Here is a 21,134-nt window from a genome sequence, read left to right as displayed (position 1 = left end):
ACTTGTCGGTCTTTAGCCCCATTAGCCTAGTATTTTTCTCTACTGATAGAGATTGTTTTAATTTCCTCCCTCCCTATAGCCCCTTGATTATCTATTATTATTGGGATGTTTATAGTGTCTTCTACTGTGAAGACCGATCAAAAATAATTGTTTAGAGGCTCTGCCATTTCTCTATTTCCCATGATTAATTCCCCAATCTCATCCTCTAAGGGACCAACGTTTACTTTAGCTACTCTCTTCCTTTTTATATAGCTGTAGAAGTTTTTACAGTCTGATTTTATATTATTTGCTAGTTTACTCTCATACTCTATCTTCCCCCTCTTTATAATGTTTTTAGTCATCCTTTGCTGGTTTTGAAAAATGTCCCAATCCTCTGGCCTCCCACTAATCTTCACAACATTGTCTGCCTTTTCTTTCAATTTAATACCACCCTTAACCTCCTTAGTTAGCCACGGATGGTGCATCCTTCTCGTAGAGCCTTGCTTTCTCACTGGAATATACCTTTGCTGAGATTTATGAAATATCTCCTTAAATGTCTGCCACTGCTGATCCTACAATCTAACTGCAGCATTGTCAAGAATAAAAATGTGTGGCTCACTCACTTGTTTATCTTTTATTTAATAAACTCATAAAAATCTGTTTTCAGAACATTTGTGCCCCACTACGAGGCCAGGAATGTGATTTGTGTGTAAGTAGGTCAGTGCAAATGGTGCACCCGATTTTACAGACTATTCTCCCTGACTGTGGATTCCTGTGCTGACGCTCAGTGACAAAGGCCAGCACTACAAGCGAAGACGATAACTACAAAATAAAACAGTCAGGGCTGCACAATTCCCTCAGACAGAGATGCATAACAGCGATAAGAAACGTGGAAAAAACCTGACAAGAGGACCACAGCAAACACGTTCTGTCCCTTCAGAACTGCCATTGCTGACTCCTCATGATGTAACTTCATGGAGCTACAGTGGGAGTATGGCAAATGTTTTGCTTATTAAATAATTGTGTTTACATCAGTTTGACCAACATATGCCTCCTGCCCCTTTTTAACAGAAAGTTAGTATAAATAGCTATCACAAAAGCAAAATACTGCGGATGCTGGAAATAGTTTTCACCTTGTTTGCCTTTGTGTGAATTGGATTATGAGCAGTTTGCTGCAGTGTTATTTCTGTAACAAGGTGCAATGTTGTTAAACAGGTTGTTTCTGGAAATGAATTGTTTAGAACAGAGTGAAACGACAAGCGATATCCTGGGACAGGGAGGGAGTGGGACAACAGTGTACAGAGCAAAATACAACACAACGCCCATCGCAGTCAAGATGTTCCACTTCAAGAAATGTCGACAGCAATCTGATGAGTTCAACACAGGTAAATATCCTGGAATAAGCGTGTTTGTATTTTAAATCTGAATGTCACTAGTGTGGTCTTTGGGCTCGAGTTTCCGTTTCTTTAAGCTCGTAATATCAGCGCGGTCAGGCCCCGCCCACTAAACTGGCCCCACCCCCAGGTTGAACTTGCGTAATTCCGCTGGTTCGGGGAGGCTCTTTAAATTACGCTCAGTCTCTTAGGCACACAGGCACGTTTTTAAAGATTTTACATTTCAAAAAATATTGAATTTCCTCAGAAACTGACTACTGTACACCAATGAAACTAGTAAATGGTTCTGTATAGTTTTTTTAAAAGTAATTTTCAGTGATTTTAAATGGGGTTACTCACAGGTGGAGAACTGGACACTCTGATTCAAAGTTGCCTCTTATCAGTGATGAACCCATTTTTGGCTGTATTAGTAAACCTGCACCAGCTTACCGCTCTTAAATACATCAGGGAATACTTTTTAATGGAAAGAAGAAAAAAGAAACGATTCCATTCTATTACGCTGCCCGACTGCGCTGGTTCATGGAAGATGTAACGTTGATCATAGAATTATAGAATCATCGAAACTTACAGCACAGCAGGAGGCCATTCGGCCCGTCGTGCCTGTGCCGGCTCTTTGAAAGAGCAATCATGCTCAGTCCCACACCCCCGCTTTTTGTCCGTAACCCTGTCAGTTCCTCATCCTCCAGAACCTGTCCCACTCCCTTTAAAATTATACAAATAATGTTAGTGGAAACTTGAGCTGTAACCCAACCAGCGCAATTCCCAGCACATTTTGGGCGCAATTTCCCGATTCAAAATTGTGCCTGTTTTAAGGAGTGTTTTTTTCTCTCGAGTTTCTGCTTAAACTCATTTGTATTTCATCAAACGCAAAATCTGCCATGAACCAGCGCAATCAGGCAGCGTTTTAAAATGTAATAAAAAAAAAAATTGCTTTAAAAATGATTCCTTGATATATTTAGAGTGGGCGCAGTTTGATTAACACGGCCAAAAATGGGTTTGTCACAAAACAATAAGCATTTTTAATCACCGTGTCACTCCACCACCTGTAACCTGATTTTAAATGACCAATAATGACTTTTAAGAAATATCCAGAACCATTTGCTAGTTATATTGGGGTACAGTAGTCAGTTTCTTAGTAAATTTTTAAAACATTATGTTCGAAAAGCCTGTAAAACGTGCCTATTACTGTCCTTGGAGCCTCCTCGAAGGCCTGCAAATGAGCACAATTAGCGGAAACTCCCAATGGTGATTAATTCATCCTGGAGGCGTGGACAGTTTTGTGGGCAGGGCCGGCTTCTTGTGCAATGTTTCTTAAACTAGTGCTAAAGATTATTAAATGTTGGCAGTGTGAGATTTTATTTTGAATATTCATTCTCTGGCTGTGGGTGCTGCTGGTAAGGCTGGCATTTATTGCCCATCCCTAGCTGCCCCTGAGAAGGTGGTGGTGAGCCGCCTCCTTGAACCGCTGCAGTCCGTGTGGTGAAGGTGCTCCCACAGTGCTGTTAGGGAGGGAGTTCCAGGATTTTGACCCAGCGACAATGATGAAGAAACGGTGATATATTTCCAAGTCAGGATGGTGTGTGACTTGGAGAGGGGAACAAGTAGAATTTAACAAAACTCAAAGCCTGGAAATATCCTTGGTCTCTGTTCCCCACTTTAGTATAACTGGAGAAAGTTATTTTTTTCAATCTTCCATTTCAGATTCAATGTTCAGGCACCTGGAAGCCATGGAGGCATTGCGGAACTTCTCCGAGTTCCGTCAGGAGGCCAGCATGCTTCACTCCATGCAGCACCCGTGCATCGTGTCGCTGGTTGGCATCAGTATTCACCCACTTTGCTTCGCCTTGGAGCTGGCTCCATTGGGCAGTCTCAATACAGTGCTGACTGAACACTCGAAAGGTAACAGTGAAAAACACTTCAACGCAAAGTGAATAGCAGATAATGCGACCTGTAGAATCTGAAATTATTGGGAAACAGGGTAAAATGTGAAGCAAATTTGGATTTCAGAGTAAGACTAGCACTGTACGAATGGAAAATTAGAAGCGGATTTAACACAACTGCAGGATTTGTTGTGGATCTGCTGACTCCCTTTATTGAATAGTAAGAGTTCACTATTTATCCTAATTTTAAGTCTGATCAGTCTGTGAAAGAACGGTTACCTGAAGTGAACTACAGATTATTCATTGTGTAAACCTAAAGCAGTTGTTCTCTTTCAAACAGGCGCCTGGTTTATGCCCCTGGGACACATGCTAACTCACAGAATAGCTTATCAAATTGCAGTCGGGCTGGCCTATCTGCACAGAAAAAACATCATCTTCTGTGACCTGAAGTCTGATAATGTTTTAGTTTGGAGTCTGGATGTGACAGAGCCAGTGAATGTGAAACTGTCCGATTATGGGATATCTCGTCAGTCATTCCATGAGGGAGCTCTTGGAGTAGAAGGTACTCCTGGATATCAGGCACCTGAAGTCATGCCTGGCATTGTTTATGATGAAAAGGTATGAAGCGGAATTTGTTTTTCCAAAGCATTGCAATACACAATAATAGGGACTGCACTCGCCTGGTTCCATTCTTATCTATGTAATTGTAGCCAGAGAATCACCTGCAACGGCTTCTCTTCCCGCTCCTGCATCGTTCCCTCTGGTGTCCCCAAGGATCTATCCTTGGCCCCCTCCTATTTCTCATCTACATGTTGCCCCTTGGTGACATCATCCGAAAACACTGTGTCAGTTTCCACAGGTACGCTGACGACACCCAGCTCTACCTCACCACCACCTCTCTCGACACTCCCTTTGCCCCACTGCTTGTCCGACATCTAGTTCTGGATGAGCAGAAATTTCCTCCAACTAATTATTGGGAAGACCGAAGCCATTGTTTTCGGTCCCCACCACAAACTCCGTTCCCTCTCTCTGGCAACTGTCTGAGGCTGAGCCAGACTGTTCACAACCTTGGTGTCCTATTTGATCCTGAGATAAGCATCCTCCCACATATCCTCTCCCTCACCATGACCGCCTGTTTCCGCCCCTGCCTCAGCTCATCTGCTGCTGAAACCCTCATCCATGCCTTTGTTACCTCCAGACTCGACTGTTCCAATGCTCTCCTGGCCAGCCTCCCACTTTGCACCATCACCCAAACACATTGCACACGGCACCCTGCACCACGGGGAAGCCCGACATCCTGGCAAAGCACATGCGCGCTCCTCCTGCTTCTCTCTGTTTAGGGAGAAGACAATGAAGTCCCCTCTCCTAGCGTACAGAGCCTCTGTGACCTCCCGGATGCAGCAATACACAGCGAACTGCGAGATGTTTGCTATGTCACCTGTTCCAGCCTGGAAGGATCTGCTGGTGAACAAATTCAGGGCCATGGTCACCTTGAGGGCCACTGGCAGCACCGTCATCGCCCTGCTCTGAGGCTGTAGGTCTGGTTCCAAGAGGTGGCAGAGTTCTGTGACCAACTCCTTTTTGAAGGGGAGCCACTGCTCCTGGCTTCGGTGCAGGTATGAGAAGTGCTCCTTGAAGACCCTAGGTGGGTAAGGCCGCCTGCTGAGAGGATTCCTCCTCCTCCTCCTCCCTCTGCGAGCAGCTTGTCTTTGCTGCCTCTGCTCCGTCTCTCTGTCATGCTGCAGCCCAAGGGGGAATACAACTAGAGCCCCATGACTGGGGCAAGTGGTGTACTCAGAGGCCTCCCAGTAGCGGCCAACACCTTCCCAATGTCCAGCAGCACTCGCTGCACATTTACCAACTTTTGAAATCTCTTTCAGCACCCAAGTACTCCGACAAACTCTGCAAGAGCCAGTACATAGCAATAAGCTACTTACCTGCAAGTTGGATGTATCGCTTTAAGTAGCTCTGGTGGTGGGTCTCCTCTGCAGCTGAACACATGACCAGCTGTGTGTATTTAGGAGAGGGCGTTGAATAGAGTGGCGAGTTTGAAAATGACAGATCACGCTGACTGACGTCACGATCTGCCTATTCTGCATACTGCCGACGCACACACATACTGTTCACGCTTTCACCCTCACCAAGATGGCGGTCAGTGTGGGACACGTCGGAAGTGGGCGAAATCGAGGCGGATGCCATTTTTTCTTCAAAGCCCACCAAAACTACCGGCGCTACAGAGAGCCGAATTTCATGGCCAAAGTATTTGTTTAATGTCACTGCCATTTCCTTATTCCCCATTATAATTTCTATTGTCTCTGCCTCTAAGGGACCCATGTTTACTTTCACTAATCTCTTCCTTTTACATACCTATAGAAGCTTTTACAATCTGTTTTTTATGTCTCTTGCTAGTTTACTCTCATATTCTATTTTCTCTTTCTTTATCAATTTCTTAGGCATCCTTTACTTAATTCTAAAATCCTCCCAATCCTCAGGCTTACTACTCTTTTTGGCATCATTATAAGCCTCTTCCTTTAATCTAATACTATCTTCAACTTCTCTTGTTAGCCAAGGTTGGACCACTAATCCCATGGGGGTTTTATTCCTCAGGGGTTTGTTTATTCATTGCGAATTATGAATTAATTCTTTAAATGTTTGCCATTGCTTAGCTACCATCATATCTTTTAATCTAGTTTCCTAATCTACTTTAGCCAACTTGCCCCTCATACCTACATAGTTTGTCCCCGATCCTCCCCAATCTGTTAAACTGGAATAATCTATCAACAGGCCAGCCTGTTCATTATTTTATAGACCTTTTATTTTATGGGTAAACAAAACTCGCCTGATGTCCGAGCAGATGTGAAAACTTGCAAAGATGTTGGAGCAAGGGCTTAGTGGCAGAAGTAATCTGAGGTATCTAGAACAATAAGGATTAAAAAACATGTAAGAGAAACATTAACCCGATCATTCCTGAAAGAATCGTGAAAAATTGAACTTTTCTGTGAGAGTGTAATTTCCAATTGATGAATGGATTGCAAATGAGCATGGCATAAGTTTACAAACATTCTGACAAATAAATCGACTTTTTTTTAAGGTTGACATGTTTTCATATGGGATGGTCCTGTACGAGTTGCTGTCTGGACAGCGGCCAGTCCTCGGACAGCACCAGGCACAGATTGCTAAAAAGCTGTCGAAAGGAGTGCGGCCTTTGCTGGGAGCCCTGGAGGAAGTGCAGTTCTACAGAATGCACAACCTGATGGTCGAGTGCTGGGATACGAAGCCTGAAAAGGTAAAGAAGCGCAGGTGATGGGGCAGCAAGGTGAAAGGTCAACAAGGTAATGACCCGCAGGTGATGGGGCAGCAAGGTGAAAGGTCAACAAGGTAATGACCCGCAGGCGATGGGGCAGCAAGGTGAAAGGTCAACAAGGTAATGACCCGCAGGTGATGGGGCAGCAAGGTGAAAGGTCAACAAGGTAATGACCCACAGGTGATGGGGCAGAAAGGTGAAAGGTCAACAAGGTCATGACCCACAGGTGATGGGGCAGCAAGGTGAAAGGTCGACAACTGGTATTCTTAATTTCCTTTCATGTAGAAAACATTCCACGGCATTTCACAGAGTGGAGAGAAAAGGTATCGCAATAAGTAAGGGAACAAACGCCAAACCCGTTCTTATTCCCCAGGCACAAAGCTCAGGCCTCACAACTCTGATGCAGCAGCTGATGCTCCTCCTCCCTCAGGTGCTAGGCTCTGCCTTCAAATGACCTGAACCTGAAAATACAGGTGGTTCAGTCACTGCTGACAGAGCACATTTTGGGTACCGAGCACCCACCTAGCACCCAGGCCCAGTACTCAGGGAAAGGCCCAGGCTCAGGGCCCAGGCAGAGGGCAAGATCAGCCCCTCAATCTCCTAATAAAGGGAATCCATGACAAACAGCAGCCAATGAAAAATCAGCAACCACTGGGAGCAGCAATGTGGTGGGTCGGAGCGGCACTGAGAGAGGAGCAGTCAGTAAAGGGGCGAGTGGGAGGGACACTGAGGGGGGAGCAGTCAGTAAAGGGGCGAGTGGGAGGGACACTGAGGGGGGAGCAGTCAGTAAAGGGGCGAGTGGGAGCGACACTGAGGGAGGAGCAGTCAGTAAAGGGGCGAGTGGGAGTGACACTGAGGGAGGAGCAGTCAGTAAAGGGGCGAGTGGGAGCGGCACTGGGGGAGGAGCAGTCAGTAAAGGGGCGAGTGGGAGTGACACTGAGGGAGGAGCAGTCAGTAAAGGGGCGAGTGGGAGCGGCACTGAGAGGAGCAGTCAGTAAAGGGGCGAGTGGGAGTGACACTGAGGGAGGAGCAGTCAGTAAAGGTGCGAGTGGGAGCGACACTGAGGGAGGAGCAGTCAGTAAAGGGGCGAGTGGGAGTGACACTGAGGGAGGAGCAGTCAGTAAAGGGGCGAGTGGGAGTGACACTGGGGGAGGAGCAGTCAGTAAAGGGGCGAGTGGGAGTGACACTGAGGGAGGAGCAGTCAGTAAAGGGGCGAGTGGGAGCGACACTGAGGGAGGAGCAGTCAGTAAAGGGGCGAGTGGGAGCGACAGTGAGGGAGGAGCAGTCAGTAAAGGGGTGAGTGGGAGCGGCACTGAGGGAGGAGCGGTCAGTAAAGGGGTGAGTGGGAGCGGCACTGAGGGAGGAGCGGTCAGTAAAGGGCCGAGTGGGAGAGACACTGAGGGAGGAGCAGTCAGTAAAGGGCCGAGTGGGAGCGACACTGAGGGAGGAGCAGTCAGTAAAGGGGCGACTGGGAGAGGCACTGAGGGAGGAGCAGTCAGTAAAGCGGCGAGTGGGAGTGACACTGACGGAGGAGCAGTCAGTAAAGGGGCGAGTGGGAGAGACACTGAGGGAGGAGCAGTCAGTAAAGGGGCGAGTGGGAGCGACACTGAGGGAGGAGCAGTCAGTAAAGGGGCGAGTGGGAGTGACACCGAGGGAGGAGCAGTCAGTAAAGGGGCGAGTGGGAGCGACACTGAGGGAGGAGCAGTCAGTAAAGGGGCGAGTGGGAGAGGCACTGAGGGAAGAGCAGTCAGTAAAGGGGCGAGTGGGAGTGACACTGAGGGAGGAGCAGTCAGTAAAGGGGCGAGTGGGAGCGGCACTGAGAGAGGAGCAGTCAGTAAAGGGGCAAGTGGGAGTGACACTGAGGGGGGAGCAGTCAGTAAAGGGGCGAGTGGGAGTGACACTGAGAGGAGCAGTCAGTAAAGGGGCGAGTGGGAGAGACACTGAGGGAGGAGCAGTCAGTAAAGGGGCGAGTGGGAGCGGCACTGAGGGCGGAGCAGTCAGTAAAGGGGCGAGTGGGAGCGACACTGAGGGAGGAGCAGTCAGTAAAGGGGCGAGTGGGAGTGACACTGAGGGAGGAGCAGTCAGTAAAGGGGCGAGTGGGAGCGGCACTGAGGGCGGAGCAGTCAGTAAAGGGGCGAGTGGGAGCGACACTGAGGGAGGAGCAGTCAGTAAAGGGGCGGGTGGGAGCGACACTGAGGGAGGAGCAGTCAGTAAAGGGGCGAGTGGGAGCGACACTGAGGGAGGAGCAGTCAGTAAAGGGGCGAGTGGGAGCGACACTGAGAGAGGAGCAGTCAGTAAAGGGGCGAGTGGGAGCGGCACTGAGGGAGGAGCAGTGAGTAAAGGGGCAAGTGGGAGCGAAACTGAGAGAGGAGCAGTCAGTAAAGGGGTGAGTGGGAGCGACACTGAGGGAGGAGCAGTCAGTAAAGGGGTGAGTGGGAGTGACACTGAGGGAGGAGCAGTCAGTAAAGGGGCGAGTGGGAGAGACACTGGGGGAGGAGCAGTCAGTAAAGGGGCGAGTGGGAGCGACACTGAAGGAGGAGCAGTCAGTAAAGGGGCGAGTGGGAGTGAGACTGAGGGAGGAGCAGTCAGTAAAGGGGCGAGTGGGAGTGGCACTGGGGGAGGAGCAGTCAGTAAAGGGGCGAGTGGGAGAGACACTGAGGGAGGAGCAGTCAGTAAAGGGGTGAGTGGGAGCGACACAGAGAGGAGCAGTCAGTAAAGGGGTGAGTGCGAGCGACACAGAGAGGAGCAGTCAGTAAAGGGGCGAGTGGGAGTGACACTGAGGGAGGAGCAGTCAGTAAAGGGGCGAGTGGGAGCGGCACTGGGGGAGGAGCAGTCAGTAATGGGGCGACTGGGAGAGGCACTGAGGGAGGAGCAATCAGTAAAGGGGCGAGTGGGAGCGACACTGAGGGAGGAGCAGTCAGTAAAGGGGCGAGTGGGAGTGACACTGAGGGAGGAGCAGTCAGTAAAGGGGCGAGTGGGAGCGGCACTGGGAGAGGAGCAGTCAGTAAAGGGGCGAGTGGGAGCGGCACTGAGGGAGGAGCAGTCAGTAAAGGGCGAGTGGGAGCGACACTGAGGGAGGAGCAGCCAGTAAAGGGGCGAGTGGGAGCGGCACTGGGGGAGGAGCAGTCAGTAAATGGGCGAGAGGGAGCGGCACTGAGGGAGGAGCAGTCAGTAAAGGGGCGAGTGGGACCGACACTGAGGGAGGAGCAGTCAGTAAAGGGGCGAGTTGGAGTGACACTGAGGGAGGAGCAGTCAGTAAAGGGGCGAGTGGGACCGACACTGAGGGAGAAGCAGTCAGTAAAGGGGCGAGTGGGAGTGACACTGAGGGAGGAGCAGTCAGTAAAGGGGCGAGTGGGAGCGGCACTGAGGGAGGAGCAGTCAGTAAAGGGGCGAGTGGGAGCGACACAGAGAGGAGCAGTCAGTAAAGGGGCGAGTGGGAGTGACACTGAGGGAGGAGCAGTCAGTAAAGGGGTGAGTGGGAGAGACACTGAGGGAGGAGCAGTCAGTAAAGGGGCGAGTGGGACCGACACTGAGGGAGGAGCAGTCAGTAAAGGGGCGAGTGGGACCGACACTGAGGGAGGAGCAGGCAGTAAGGGGGCGAGTGGGAGCGGCACTGAGGGAGGAGCAGTCAGTAAAGGGGCGAGTGGGAGTGACATGGTATACATGGATTTCAGTAAGGCCTTCGATAAAGTCCCGCACAGGAGACTGGTCAAGAAGGTAAGAGCCCATGGAATCCAGGGTGCCTTGGCATGTTGCATACAAAACTGGCTTAGTGGCAGAAGGCAGAGGGTGATGGTCGAAGGTTGTTTTTGTGACTGGAAGCCTGTGGCCAGTGGGGTACCACAGGGATCGGTGCTGGGTCCCTTGCTGTTTGTGGTCTATATTAATGACTTGTATATGAATGTAAAAGGTATGATCAGTAAGTTCGCGGATGATACAAAAATTGGTAGGGTGGTAAATAGCGAGGAGGGTAGTCTCAGTCTGCAGGACGATATCGATGGGTTGGTCAGATGGGCGGAACAGTGGCAAATGGAATTTAACCCGGAAAAGTGCGAGGTGATGCACTTTGGGGGGACTAACAAGGCAAGGGAATACACAATGAATGGTAAGACCCTAGGCAAGACGGAGGGTCAGAGGGATCTGGGTGTGCAAGTACACAGATCCCTGAAGGCGGCGGAACAGGTGGATAAGGTGGTAAAAAAGGCATATGGGATACTTGCCTTCATTAGCCGAGGCATAGAATATAAGAGCAAGGAGGTCATGATGGAGCTGTATAAAACACTGGTTAGGCCACAGCTGGAATACTGTGTGCAGTTCTGGTCGCCACACTACAGGAAGGATGTGATAGCTTTGGAGAGGGTGCAGAGGAGATTCACCAGGATGCTACCAGGGCTGGAATGCTTCAGCTATGAAGAGAGACTGGGCAGATTGGGTTTGTTTTCCTTGGAGCAGAGGAGGCTGAGGGGGGACATGATTGAGGTGTACAAAATTATGAGGGGCATAGATAGGATGGATACTAAGGAGCTTTTTCCCTTAGTAGAAGGGTCAATAACTAGGGGGCATAGATTCAAGGTAAAGGGCGGGAGGTTTAGAGGGGATTTGAGAAAGAACTTTTTCACCCAGAGGGTGGTTGGAGTCTGGAACTCACTGCCCGGAAGGGTTGTGGAGGCTGGAACCCTCACAACATTCAAGACGCATTTGGATGAGCACTTGAAATGCCATAGCATACAAGGCTACGGACCAAATGCTGGAATATGGGATTAGATTAGACAGGGCGTGATGGCCGTCGCGGACACGATGGGCCGAAGGGCCTCTATCCATGCTGTATTACTCTATGACTCTATGACTCTATGACACTGAGGGAGGAGCAGTCAGTAAAGGGGCGAGTGGGAGCGACACTGAGGGAGGAGCAGTCAGTGAAGGGCCGAGTGGGAGCGGCACTGAGGGAGGAGCAGTCAGTAAAGGGGTGAGTGGGAGTGACACTGAGGGAGGAGCAGTCAGTAAAGGGGCGAGTGGGAGTGACACTGAGGGAGGAGCAGTCAGTAAAGGGGCGAGTGGGAGCAACACTGAGAGAGGAGCAGTCAGTAAAGGGGCGAGTGGGAGTGACACTGAGGGAGGAGCAGTCAGTAAAGGGGCGAGTGGGAGCGACACTGAGGGAGGAGCAGTCAGTAAAGGGGCGAGTGGGAGCGGCACTGAGGGAGGAGCAGTCAGTAAAGGGGCGAGTGGGAGCGGCACTGAGGGAGGAGCAGTCAGTAAAGGGGCGAGTGGGAGTGACACTGAGAGAGGAGCAGTCAGTAAAGGGGTGAGTGGGAGTGACACTGAGGGAGGAGCAGTCAGTAAAGGGGCGAGTGGGAGCGGCACTGAGAGAGGAGTAGTCAGTAAAGGGGCGAGTGGGAGCGGCACTGAGGGAGGAGCAGTCAGTAAAGGGGCGAGTGGGAGCGGCACTGAGAGAGGAGCAGTCAGTAAAGGGGTGAGTGGGAGTGGCCATTCAGCCCATCTTTAAAAGAGATATTGAATTAGTCGCTCTCGCCTGCCCTTTCTCAGTAGCCCTGCACATTTCTCCTGTTCAAGTATTTATCCAGTTCCCTTTTGAAAGTTACTATTGAATCTGCTTCCACTGCCCTTTCAGGCAGCGCATTTCAGATCAGAACAACTCGCTCAGTAAAGGTTTTTTTCCTTCATGTCACCTCTGGCTTTTTTGCCAATCACTTTGTTCCAAAGATTGCGGTCCGCGGTGTAGCTCCGGAGGACGACGCCAACCTGTGAAAAGAATACGCGCCTACCTGATGGGGGCCCTCCTTTCTAAACTTGCTGTTTGATGCTGCGTGCTGGAGGGCAGCGTTATGGCCCACGGATCCCAGGGCCGCAGCCTGTGTGGGCCTGGTGCTCCAATCATCAAACACAATTAGATTTTACATCATTTCAGGAGGGAATCCCGTAATCAGATTTAATTAGAATTACTTTACAGGATTGGAATTGAATTCCTAATTAGCTTCATTCCACCAACTTTACTACATCTTAGTTCTGTTGGCAAAAATTTAATTTTACTGGTAATAATTATCAACATCATTGAAACTCCAATCTCTGCAGAAACAAGAAAAACTTATTTGGTACAATTAAACAATCTGATTTCCAAGATGAAAATGGTTAAAACATGTCTGAGGTATCTATCCCCGTACGCTGATGCAAACAGGCCCTGTGCAGCTGGGAATTTAAATTCAATTAATTAAATAAATCTGGAATAAAAAGCTAGTGTCAGTAATGGTGACGATAAAACTTCCAGATTGTCGCAAAAGCCCATCTGGCTCACTAATGTCCTTTAGGGAAGGAAATCTGCCGTCCTTACCCAGTCTGGCCTATATGTGACTCCAGACCCACAGCAATGTGGTTGACTCTTAACTGCCCTCTGAAATGGCCCAGCAAGTCACTCAGTTGTACCAAACCATTACAAAGAAATCTCACTATGGGAGTACCTTCACTACAGCAGTTCAGGAAGGCGGCACACCACCATCCTTCTCAAGGGCAATTAGGGATGGGCAATAAATGCTGGCCCTGCCAGCGACGCCCACATCCCATGAACGAATAAAAAAAAAAATGTCTCTCCACGTAACTGAAGTCTTTCATCCCTTTCATACCCACCTTAATGTGAGTCTTTGCCCTCTCCCCAAGTCACTAGGCCCAGCAACCTTCCCCCCCCCCCCCCCGGGCTGCCAGGCTTATATCACTGCTTTGCCCTTAACACGTATCCCATATACCAGGCTGGCATCTTTCTGCTCCCCGTGTCCCAGTCCCTCCCTACTGGTCTCAGCCCCCAGCCTCAATGCTCCAGTTCTGCTCCCACATGTACAGCAGCTCTCGCACAGTAACACTCCCACCCAACCTGGCCCCCATTTCCAATCCAGTACCTGTTTCCCCCATCTGTGTAAGAGATAGAAACTCAGTAAAGCAACATGTGGGAGAGACGCTGGGAAATATAAGGAGTGGAGACAGAAGGGAAAAGAGACCCACCGACAGTGATGGGAAGGAATGAGAAATGGTCAGATACAGACAATATGATTAGAACAGGGTGTGAGAGCCATAGAGTGCGAGAGAGAGAGAGAGCAAGAGAGAAAGGTATCTATGAACAGAAAGACAGAGACAGGGATGCAGAAAGATTAGAGGGAGAGAGAAAGAAGCCAAGAAACAGTTAGAGAAAGAGAGGCAATGTCTGTATCTGTGAGCAGCGCTGGAGATGAGTGTCTGGATTTGACTGCTTCCCCCACCCCCAGACAATCGGGAGGGATTCCAGCTCACTACCCTGACCCCACTCTCCTGGGTCAAGGCTCATTAGTGATTCAGGATGGCTTCATTTTGCCGCTGTTTCTGCAGCTTCCCCATCCGATGTGGGCAGGATAGTGGAGATAAATCCCGGCCTGACTGTCTTGCTCCAAACTAGCAGCTCCGATTTGTGATTTATGATTTTAATTTGACCAACTTTTGAGCAAAGGAAACTCTTTCGAATTGTGCTTTCCGTGTGTTCCTGTTTAGCGGCCGGGAGCAGGCTCTGCCCTCAGATTGATGCAGGATCCCAGTTTTCCGGTCTTCATGTACATGTTGCGGTGTGGTGAACAAAGCTCATTCTGCCCTTCTCAAGAACTCGAGCGCACCGTCATTTTCTGGGATGGAGAAGGAAGCGAAAGGTATGGTTCTACCGCCTCAGGAGATTGTCGAGGAGATTGGCCCTGCTGCCTGAATCAGGTCAATATAAAAAGTCTCATCGGGATCGTCCCCGCTCTGGGATGTGGGGTTTGGGTGGTACATGGAGGCATCTATCGGTAGAGGCAGCAGCTTACACATCAACCATCTGACGCTACACTGGAGAAAGCTGGTGAAGATTTAAAGTGCAAGTGTGGAGTCAGAGGTCGGAACATTACAGATCCAAAGCCAGGGAATAAATTCAGCTCCAAGCAGGGAGTCATGCTCGAAAGGAGTCCCGGTCAGAGAATCAGTAGCCCAGGTCGGAGAGTCGGTAGCCCAGGTCAGACAATCAGTAGCCCAGGTCAGAGAGTCAGTAGCCCAGGTCAGAGAGTCAGTAGCCCAGGTCGGAGAATCAGTAGCCCAGGTCGGAGAATCAGTAGCCCAGGTCAGAGCGTCAGTAGCCCAGGTCGGAGAATCAGTAGCCCAGGTCAGAGAGTCAGTAGCCCAGGTCGGAGAGTCAGTAGCCCAGGTCGGAGAATCAGTAGCCCAGGTCAGAGAATCGGTAGCCCAGGTCAGAGAATCAGTAGCCCAGGTCAGAGAATCAGTAGCCCAGGTCAGAGAGTCAGTAGCCCAGGTCGGAGAGTCAGTAGCCCAGGTCGGAGAATCAGTAGCCCAGGTCAGAGAATCGGTAGCCCAGGTCGGAGAATCAGTAGCCCAGGTCAGAGAATCAGTAGCCCAGGTCAGAGAATCGGTAGCCCAGGTCAGAGAGTCGGTAGCCCAGGTCGGAGAGTCGGTAGCCCAGGTCGGAGAATCGGTAGCCCAGGTCGGAGAGTCGGTAGCCCAGGTCGGAGAGTCGGTAGCCCAGGTCGGAGAACTCCTCTACCCTCCGACCTGTGCTCTTTCGAGTGCAGCTTCCCGTTGAGAGCACAGCACGGTGTCTGGGACATGGCACGACCCGTTGCCCATAGCTCGAGTGAAGTGTAGCCTATGAAGCTACTTTCCTCAGCCATGTCAAGGTGGGTGTGCCTGAGTCTGTAGTAATGGATCTGTGGATAATGGCATGTCTGGGCAAACCATCTCAGATGCAGCCTCACTTGCCCAGCAGCCTCCTTTTATCCCCTCTTTCTTCCGTCAAGTAACACAGAAACAATGGGATTTCCGTTGGATGTCCATATTATAAATTACGCAACTGAAAATATCTCAACCTTAACGTCACAGAAAAAAGAGCTGTAAAATAACCAGCGACGTAAATCTACATCAAAATAACAGTTTGTGTCCAGCAATTCCGGTGAAATAGTGGCTCCCTGTCAGTGAATGCCAGTCCGCCCTGTAACCACTTTATACTGACACAGGGTGAGACGAGCAGCACGCTGCACTTATACCTTTCCGCCTCTCATGAGGACTCGTTTTAATATTGTAATGAAACTGTTACCTATTTTTGTCAAGAGCTTTTTCTGCCCTACCTCCCCTCCCCTACTTTCCCCTCCCCTCACTCCTGGTCCTATGGGGCCTATAAAAATGATTGAAGGCTTATCTCTAGCAGGCCTCTTCTCCTCCATCACCGGTCGGATTGAGTACGGCATACACTCCAACCGGTTCCAACCTGAAATGGCAATCGGGGTCCTATTTGCGTCGTAGGACCAGGATTTCCATATTGAAACGGGCCTATCACCTGAGACAGGCGGCACTGTGGACAGCCGTTGGCGGGCCCCTTTCAAAATGGCGGTGGTGCATCGCCGGTGTCAAAGACACTGAGGCTCCCGGCCCCATTCTGAGGCCGTTACCGTCCCGTTAACACCGGCCGAAGGGAGAGAGTCAACCCCGTATAGCCGAACAGACAAAAATTCAATTTTTTTTTCATTTGTGTGAAACTACCTCTGAGAGGAGCGTGGAGCAGTCAGATCAACACCAGGTGTCCAAGGTGGTCCAAAACCACTTCAGATCGGTGCTAAAAATGCTGTTTACTGGTCCATGGATGCCCAATGTCCTCTAAACAAATGATCCTAAACTAACAAACCTGAACAACAAAATCTGTATACGATACATGGCTGGGACACACTCAATCTGGACATGGTGATAATCTTTACTCCACAATGTTTCCATCAAACTTGTGTTATATATTATTTATAAACAGAAAATGCAGGAAACACTCAGCAGGTCGGGCAGCATCTGTGGAGAGAGTTAACGTTTCAGATCGATGACCTTCCCTCGGAGGACTATTTATGTTTCAGGTTTCCAGTACCTGCTGTATTTTGCCTTTTATGTTGTCTATTTCTCCACTAACTGCAGGAACTACAGTGTGGTGAATATAGACAAAGGACTGATTGAAGTGAATCACATCAGCTGCCCTGGAATCCGGCTCAGCTGCCAATTGAAGCTGCAGACTGCGTTATGGACAGCGACAGAGGTGAGTGAAGTGTGTGTAAGGCACGGAGCCAATGGCATGGAAACACAGGCAGAAACATTCCTGCTCATCTACACAGTACATAGGCAGCTCACCAAGGCTGGGGCCAATAGATTTTTGGACTCATGGGGAATCAAGTGATATGGGGATCAGGCAAGAAAGTGGAGTTGAGGTCGAAGATCAGCTAGGATCTTATTGAATGGCGGAGCAGGGTCGAGGGGCCGTATGGCCGACTCCTGCTCTTATTTCTTATGTTCTTATCTACACAGTACGTAGACAGATAATTTACACTTTGGAAAGGGAACAAATTTACACCCTATATATGCAGCTCATTTGCATTACATATAGACAGCTCAGTTACATTATATGTAGACAGCTCATATACACTGCATATAGGCAGATCATTTTTTTATTCGTTCACATGATGTGGGCGTCGCAGGCAAGGCCAGCATTTATTGCCCATCCCTTGTTGCCCTTGAGAAGGTGTTGGTGAGCCGCCTTCTTGGACCACTGCAGTCCGTGTGGTGAAGGTACTCCCACAGTGCTGTTAGGGAGGGAGCTCCAGGATTTTGACCCAGCGACGATGAAGGATCGGCGATATACTTCTAAGCCAGGATGGTGTGTGACTTGGAGGGGAAGTTGGAGGTGGTGGTGTTCCCATGCACCTGCTGTCCTTGTCCTTCTAGGTGGAAGAGGTCGCGGGTTTGGGAGGTGCTGCCGAAGAAGCCTTGGCGAGTTGCTGCAGTGCATCTTGTAGATGGTACACACTGCAGCCATGGTGCGCCGGTGGTGGAGGGAGTGAATGTTTAAGGTGGTGGATGAGGTATCAATCAAGCGGGCTGCTTTGTCCTGGATGGTGTCGAGCTTCTTGAGTGTTGTTGGAACTGCACTCATCCAGGCAAGTGGAGAGTATTCCATCACACTCCTCACTTGTGCCTTGTAGATGGTGGAAAGGCTTTGGGGAGTCAGGAGGTGAGACACTCGCCGCAGAATCCCCAGCCTCTGACCTGCTCTTGTTGCCACACTATTTATGTGACTGGCCCAGTTAAGTTTCTGGTCAATGGTGACCCCCAGGATGTTGATAGTGGGGTTTCGGTGATGGTAATGCCACTGAATGTCAAGGGGAGGTGGTTAGACTCTCGCTTGTTGGAGATAGTCATTGCCTGGCACTTGTGTGGCGCGAATGTTACCTGCCACTTATCAGTCCAAGCCTGAATGCTGTCCAGGTCTTGTTGCATGCGGGCATGGACTGCTTCATTATCTGAGGAGTTGCAAATGGAACTGAACACTGCAATCATCAGCGAACATCTCCATTTCTGACCTTATGTTGGAGGGAAGGTCATTGATGAAGCAGCTGAAGATGGTTGGGCCTCAGACACTGCAGTGAGGAACTCCTGCAGCGATATCCTGGGGCTGTGATGATTGACCTTCAACCACCACAACCATCTTCCGTTGTGCTCGGTATGACTCCAGCCAGTGGAGAGTTTCCCCCCGGGTGTTATGTTGTTCTGACGCCGATAATTGTTCAGCTTCAGCTTCTGAATGTCCCTAAACCAGGGGCGAGCATCCCAGCAACCTGCCGCGGTCCCTGCCCTTTTAAAACTAACGGTGATAGTGTTCCCCATGCACTGTAACTGACAACCAATCCGTGGTACCACAGCTCACCTCTAGTGCTGAGGAGCAACTTCACGGCGATCTCAATAAAATTACAAGCTAACTTTATCCAAACCATAAAACTAGTGTATAAATTAGATTGGGTCATCGGCATGTGTAGGTAGATTCCCACCACATCCGATTACAGATGTTTTTGTTCAGTTTTGTAAATTATTTTACATTTGCCACTGCCCAGGTCTCCGTGAACACCACAGCACGGCCAAGGCAACAGGAGGACAGTCCACCTGCTCCCTGACCACCTCCGATGGCACCATCAAGATCATGAACTCACCATGTGGGAATCCATGGGTGTAAAGCCACATCCCACCACTCTGAGTGTTCTGAATCACCACAGCTCTCAGTGTTTGCTGATTGTGTAGAACTAAGCACAGTTGCAATTCAGCTCCATTGCCAGTGACTAGCCCAGCTGCCGAATTTATTTTGAATGATGTTTGCCTCTACAGTACATGTACCTATCGAGCTTGGCATTGCCACCAGTGCAGGGTTTTGTGCTGTCTAACCATGCTGTGATCTGCCTCTGGTCTAACTCCTGTTTAACTTTGTGTTTATTTCTGTTAGGATCAGAAGATTCAGGTTTACAGCCTGAAAGGGATGTGTCCCTTAAACGTGCCTCTCCGGGTTCTGGATGTTCCTGCCATTGTCACATGTTTCTTGCCAGTATCACATGGAAACCAGGTAACAACGAAAGGCCATTCTTTCCACATACCTGTGCCTGATTGATCTCAGCCCCAATAAACTCTCCCAATCGCTGCTTTCTCCACAACCACAGCCAATGACCTCTTTCACACCTTGTCTGCACACTGCTTCAGAAGACTGCATTTATATAGCATCTTCTCATCTCCTCAGGACCTCCCGATACGCATCACAGCCAAGTGTTGTTTTGTAGGTAAACGTAGCAGCCAATCCGCACACAGCAAGATCCCACAAACAGCAATGCAGTTAGTGACCAGTTAATCTGTTTTTGATGAAGTTGAGGAATGAATGTTCTCTTTGATTATAAGGTCAGGGAGGGTGGCGAGAGGCTGGTAAGTCCCCATTGCACCCATTGGATTGCAGTTCACAGACTGAATCCAATGACATTATATTGCAGTAGGGGAGAGGGACAATAAATCACAGCTGGAGGGAGACAAAGAGGAGGAATTCCAAGGTAGTGTTATTTTTAATTTCTTTTATTACTTAGATGGTATTGTAGGAGTCTCTGCACTCCTAGCAAAGTATCTATAAACTCACTAGAAGTTAACAAACTGAGTTTAATGTATTAAAGCTTTACAAAACAAGAAAAGGCAGGCGAAGCTCTAAACAGGTCTTTTCACTATCACTCCACACGAGGACTGGCTGGCCACGCCCTCTACCTCTGACGTCATGACGTCATCACGTTTCCCGCCGTTGGGGACGTCACATGACCCACATGATGACGTCATCGCGTCAGATCGCGATTTTGTCGATCTAGCTCTGTTTAACCAGAGCCAACATTAAAAGGTAATAAACATGATTAAAGGCAATTATACAAGTCGCTGTGAGAGTCTCTTAGTGGCTTTGCCACATACGCCCCCCCAGAATTGTCTTTAATGAGAAGAGTCAATCGCTGAGGAGGTCGGACAAGTCTGTTGGACCGACACCTAAATTCCCGGAGGGGAAAACGCTGAGCAGGCGGCGAGCTGGCAGGTAACACGGCGTTGTCAGGTGTGGCGGCGTATGGCGGCCGGCCGCGGCGCGGAGGCTGCGCCAGCTCGATCGGTCGTTCGAGGTCCAGGTGCGCAGGCTTAAGGCGATCGACAGAGATGTGATCAGGCTTGCCCCCAACGTCAATCACGAAACTCTTGTCCCCTGCCTGCAAAACCTTGAAGGGCCCTGCATAAGGAGGTGCAAGCGGGGTACGATGGCCGTCTTGGCGCACAAACACGAACTTGGCTTTCGACAACTCCCCCGGGACATTGGACGAAGGCAAACCGTGCCGTGAGGTCACAACTGGGCGGAAACAGCGGGCCGCAACCCGGTGGGTCTCTCTTTGCCTGGCCGTGGACCATGGCCGCGTAGGGGACGGCAGAAATTCACCCAGGACTCGAAGCGGTTGCCCGTAAACCATCACCGCCGCCGACGACTGGAGATCTTCCTTCGGCGCTGTGCGGAGTCCTAACATCACCCACGGCAGTTTGTCGACCCAGGATGCATCCAGAAGGCTGGCCCTGAGCGACGCCTTCAAGGAACGGTGGAACCGCTCGCACAAGCCGTTCGCTTGCGGGTGATAGGCCGTAGTGCGGTGGAGTTTAACGCCCAACACGGAAACCACCTCATTCCACAGTTTGGACGAAAATTGCGGCCCACGATCCGACGAAATATCCGCCGGGACACCAAACCGGGCTACCCATGATGAAACGAAGGCTCGAGCAACATCCGCAGAGGTGGTGGACGTCATGGGGACTGCCTCCGGCCACCTCGTGGTGCGATCCAACATCGTCAAAAGGTACGTAAAGCCCCGGGAAGGTGGAAGCGGGCCCACTAAGTCGATGTGAATGTGATCAAATCGCCGCTCCGGAACCTCGAAGGTGGCGAGCGGGGCCCTGACATGCTGCTGCACCTTGGCCCGTTGGCAAACAACACAAGTGTTCGCCCAGTCTCTGACGTCTTTGTGTATTCCCCTCCATACGAATTTGGAGACCAGCAGCTTTTGCGACGCCCGCACTCCAGGATGCGATAGGCTATGTATGGCATCGAAAACAGCCCGGCGCCATTTAGACGGGACAATCGGACGGGGTGCACCCAACGAAACATCGCAGAGCAGAGTAGTACCTGCGGAATGGAACGGCACATCCCTCGGCTGG

The 21,134-nt window shown here is 50.1% G+C and overlaps 1 protein-coding gene across 1 annotated transcript in view; it reads left to right on the top strand.

Moving 5' to 3' along the window:
- Positions 1–21,134, top strand: part of lrrk1 (leucine-rich repeat kinase 1) — a 404,527-nt gene that overhangs the window by 296,389 nt on the left and 87,004 nt on the right. The window contains 7 exon segments of the mRNA XM_085968973.1: positions 1,195–1,364; positions 3,075–3,272; positions 3,594–3,871; positions 6,345–6,539; positions 14,085–14,236; positions 16,524–16,641; positions 18,871–18,987. Of these exon segments, the coding sequence (XP_085825099.1) occupies positions 1,195–1,364; positions 3,075–3,272; positions 3,594–3,871; positions 6,345–6,539; positions 14,085–14,236; positions 16,524–16,641; positions 18,871–18,987 (1,228 nt within the window).

Source organism: Somniosus microcephalus, chromosome 27, assembly GCF_052327205.1.
Source record: "Somniosus microcephalus isolate GS21.2 chromosome 27, FLI_Smic_1.0, whole genome shotgun sequence".
In the NCBI taxonomy this organism is placed as follows: Eukaryota; Metazoa; Chordata; class Chondrichthyes; order Squaliformes; family Somniosidae; genus Somniosus; species Somniosus microcephalus.
This window is presented reverse-complemented; position numbering and strand designations above follow the sequence as displayed.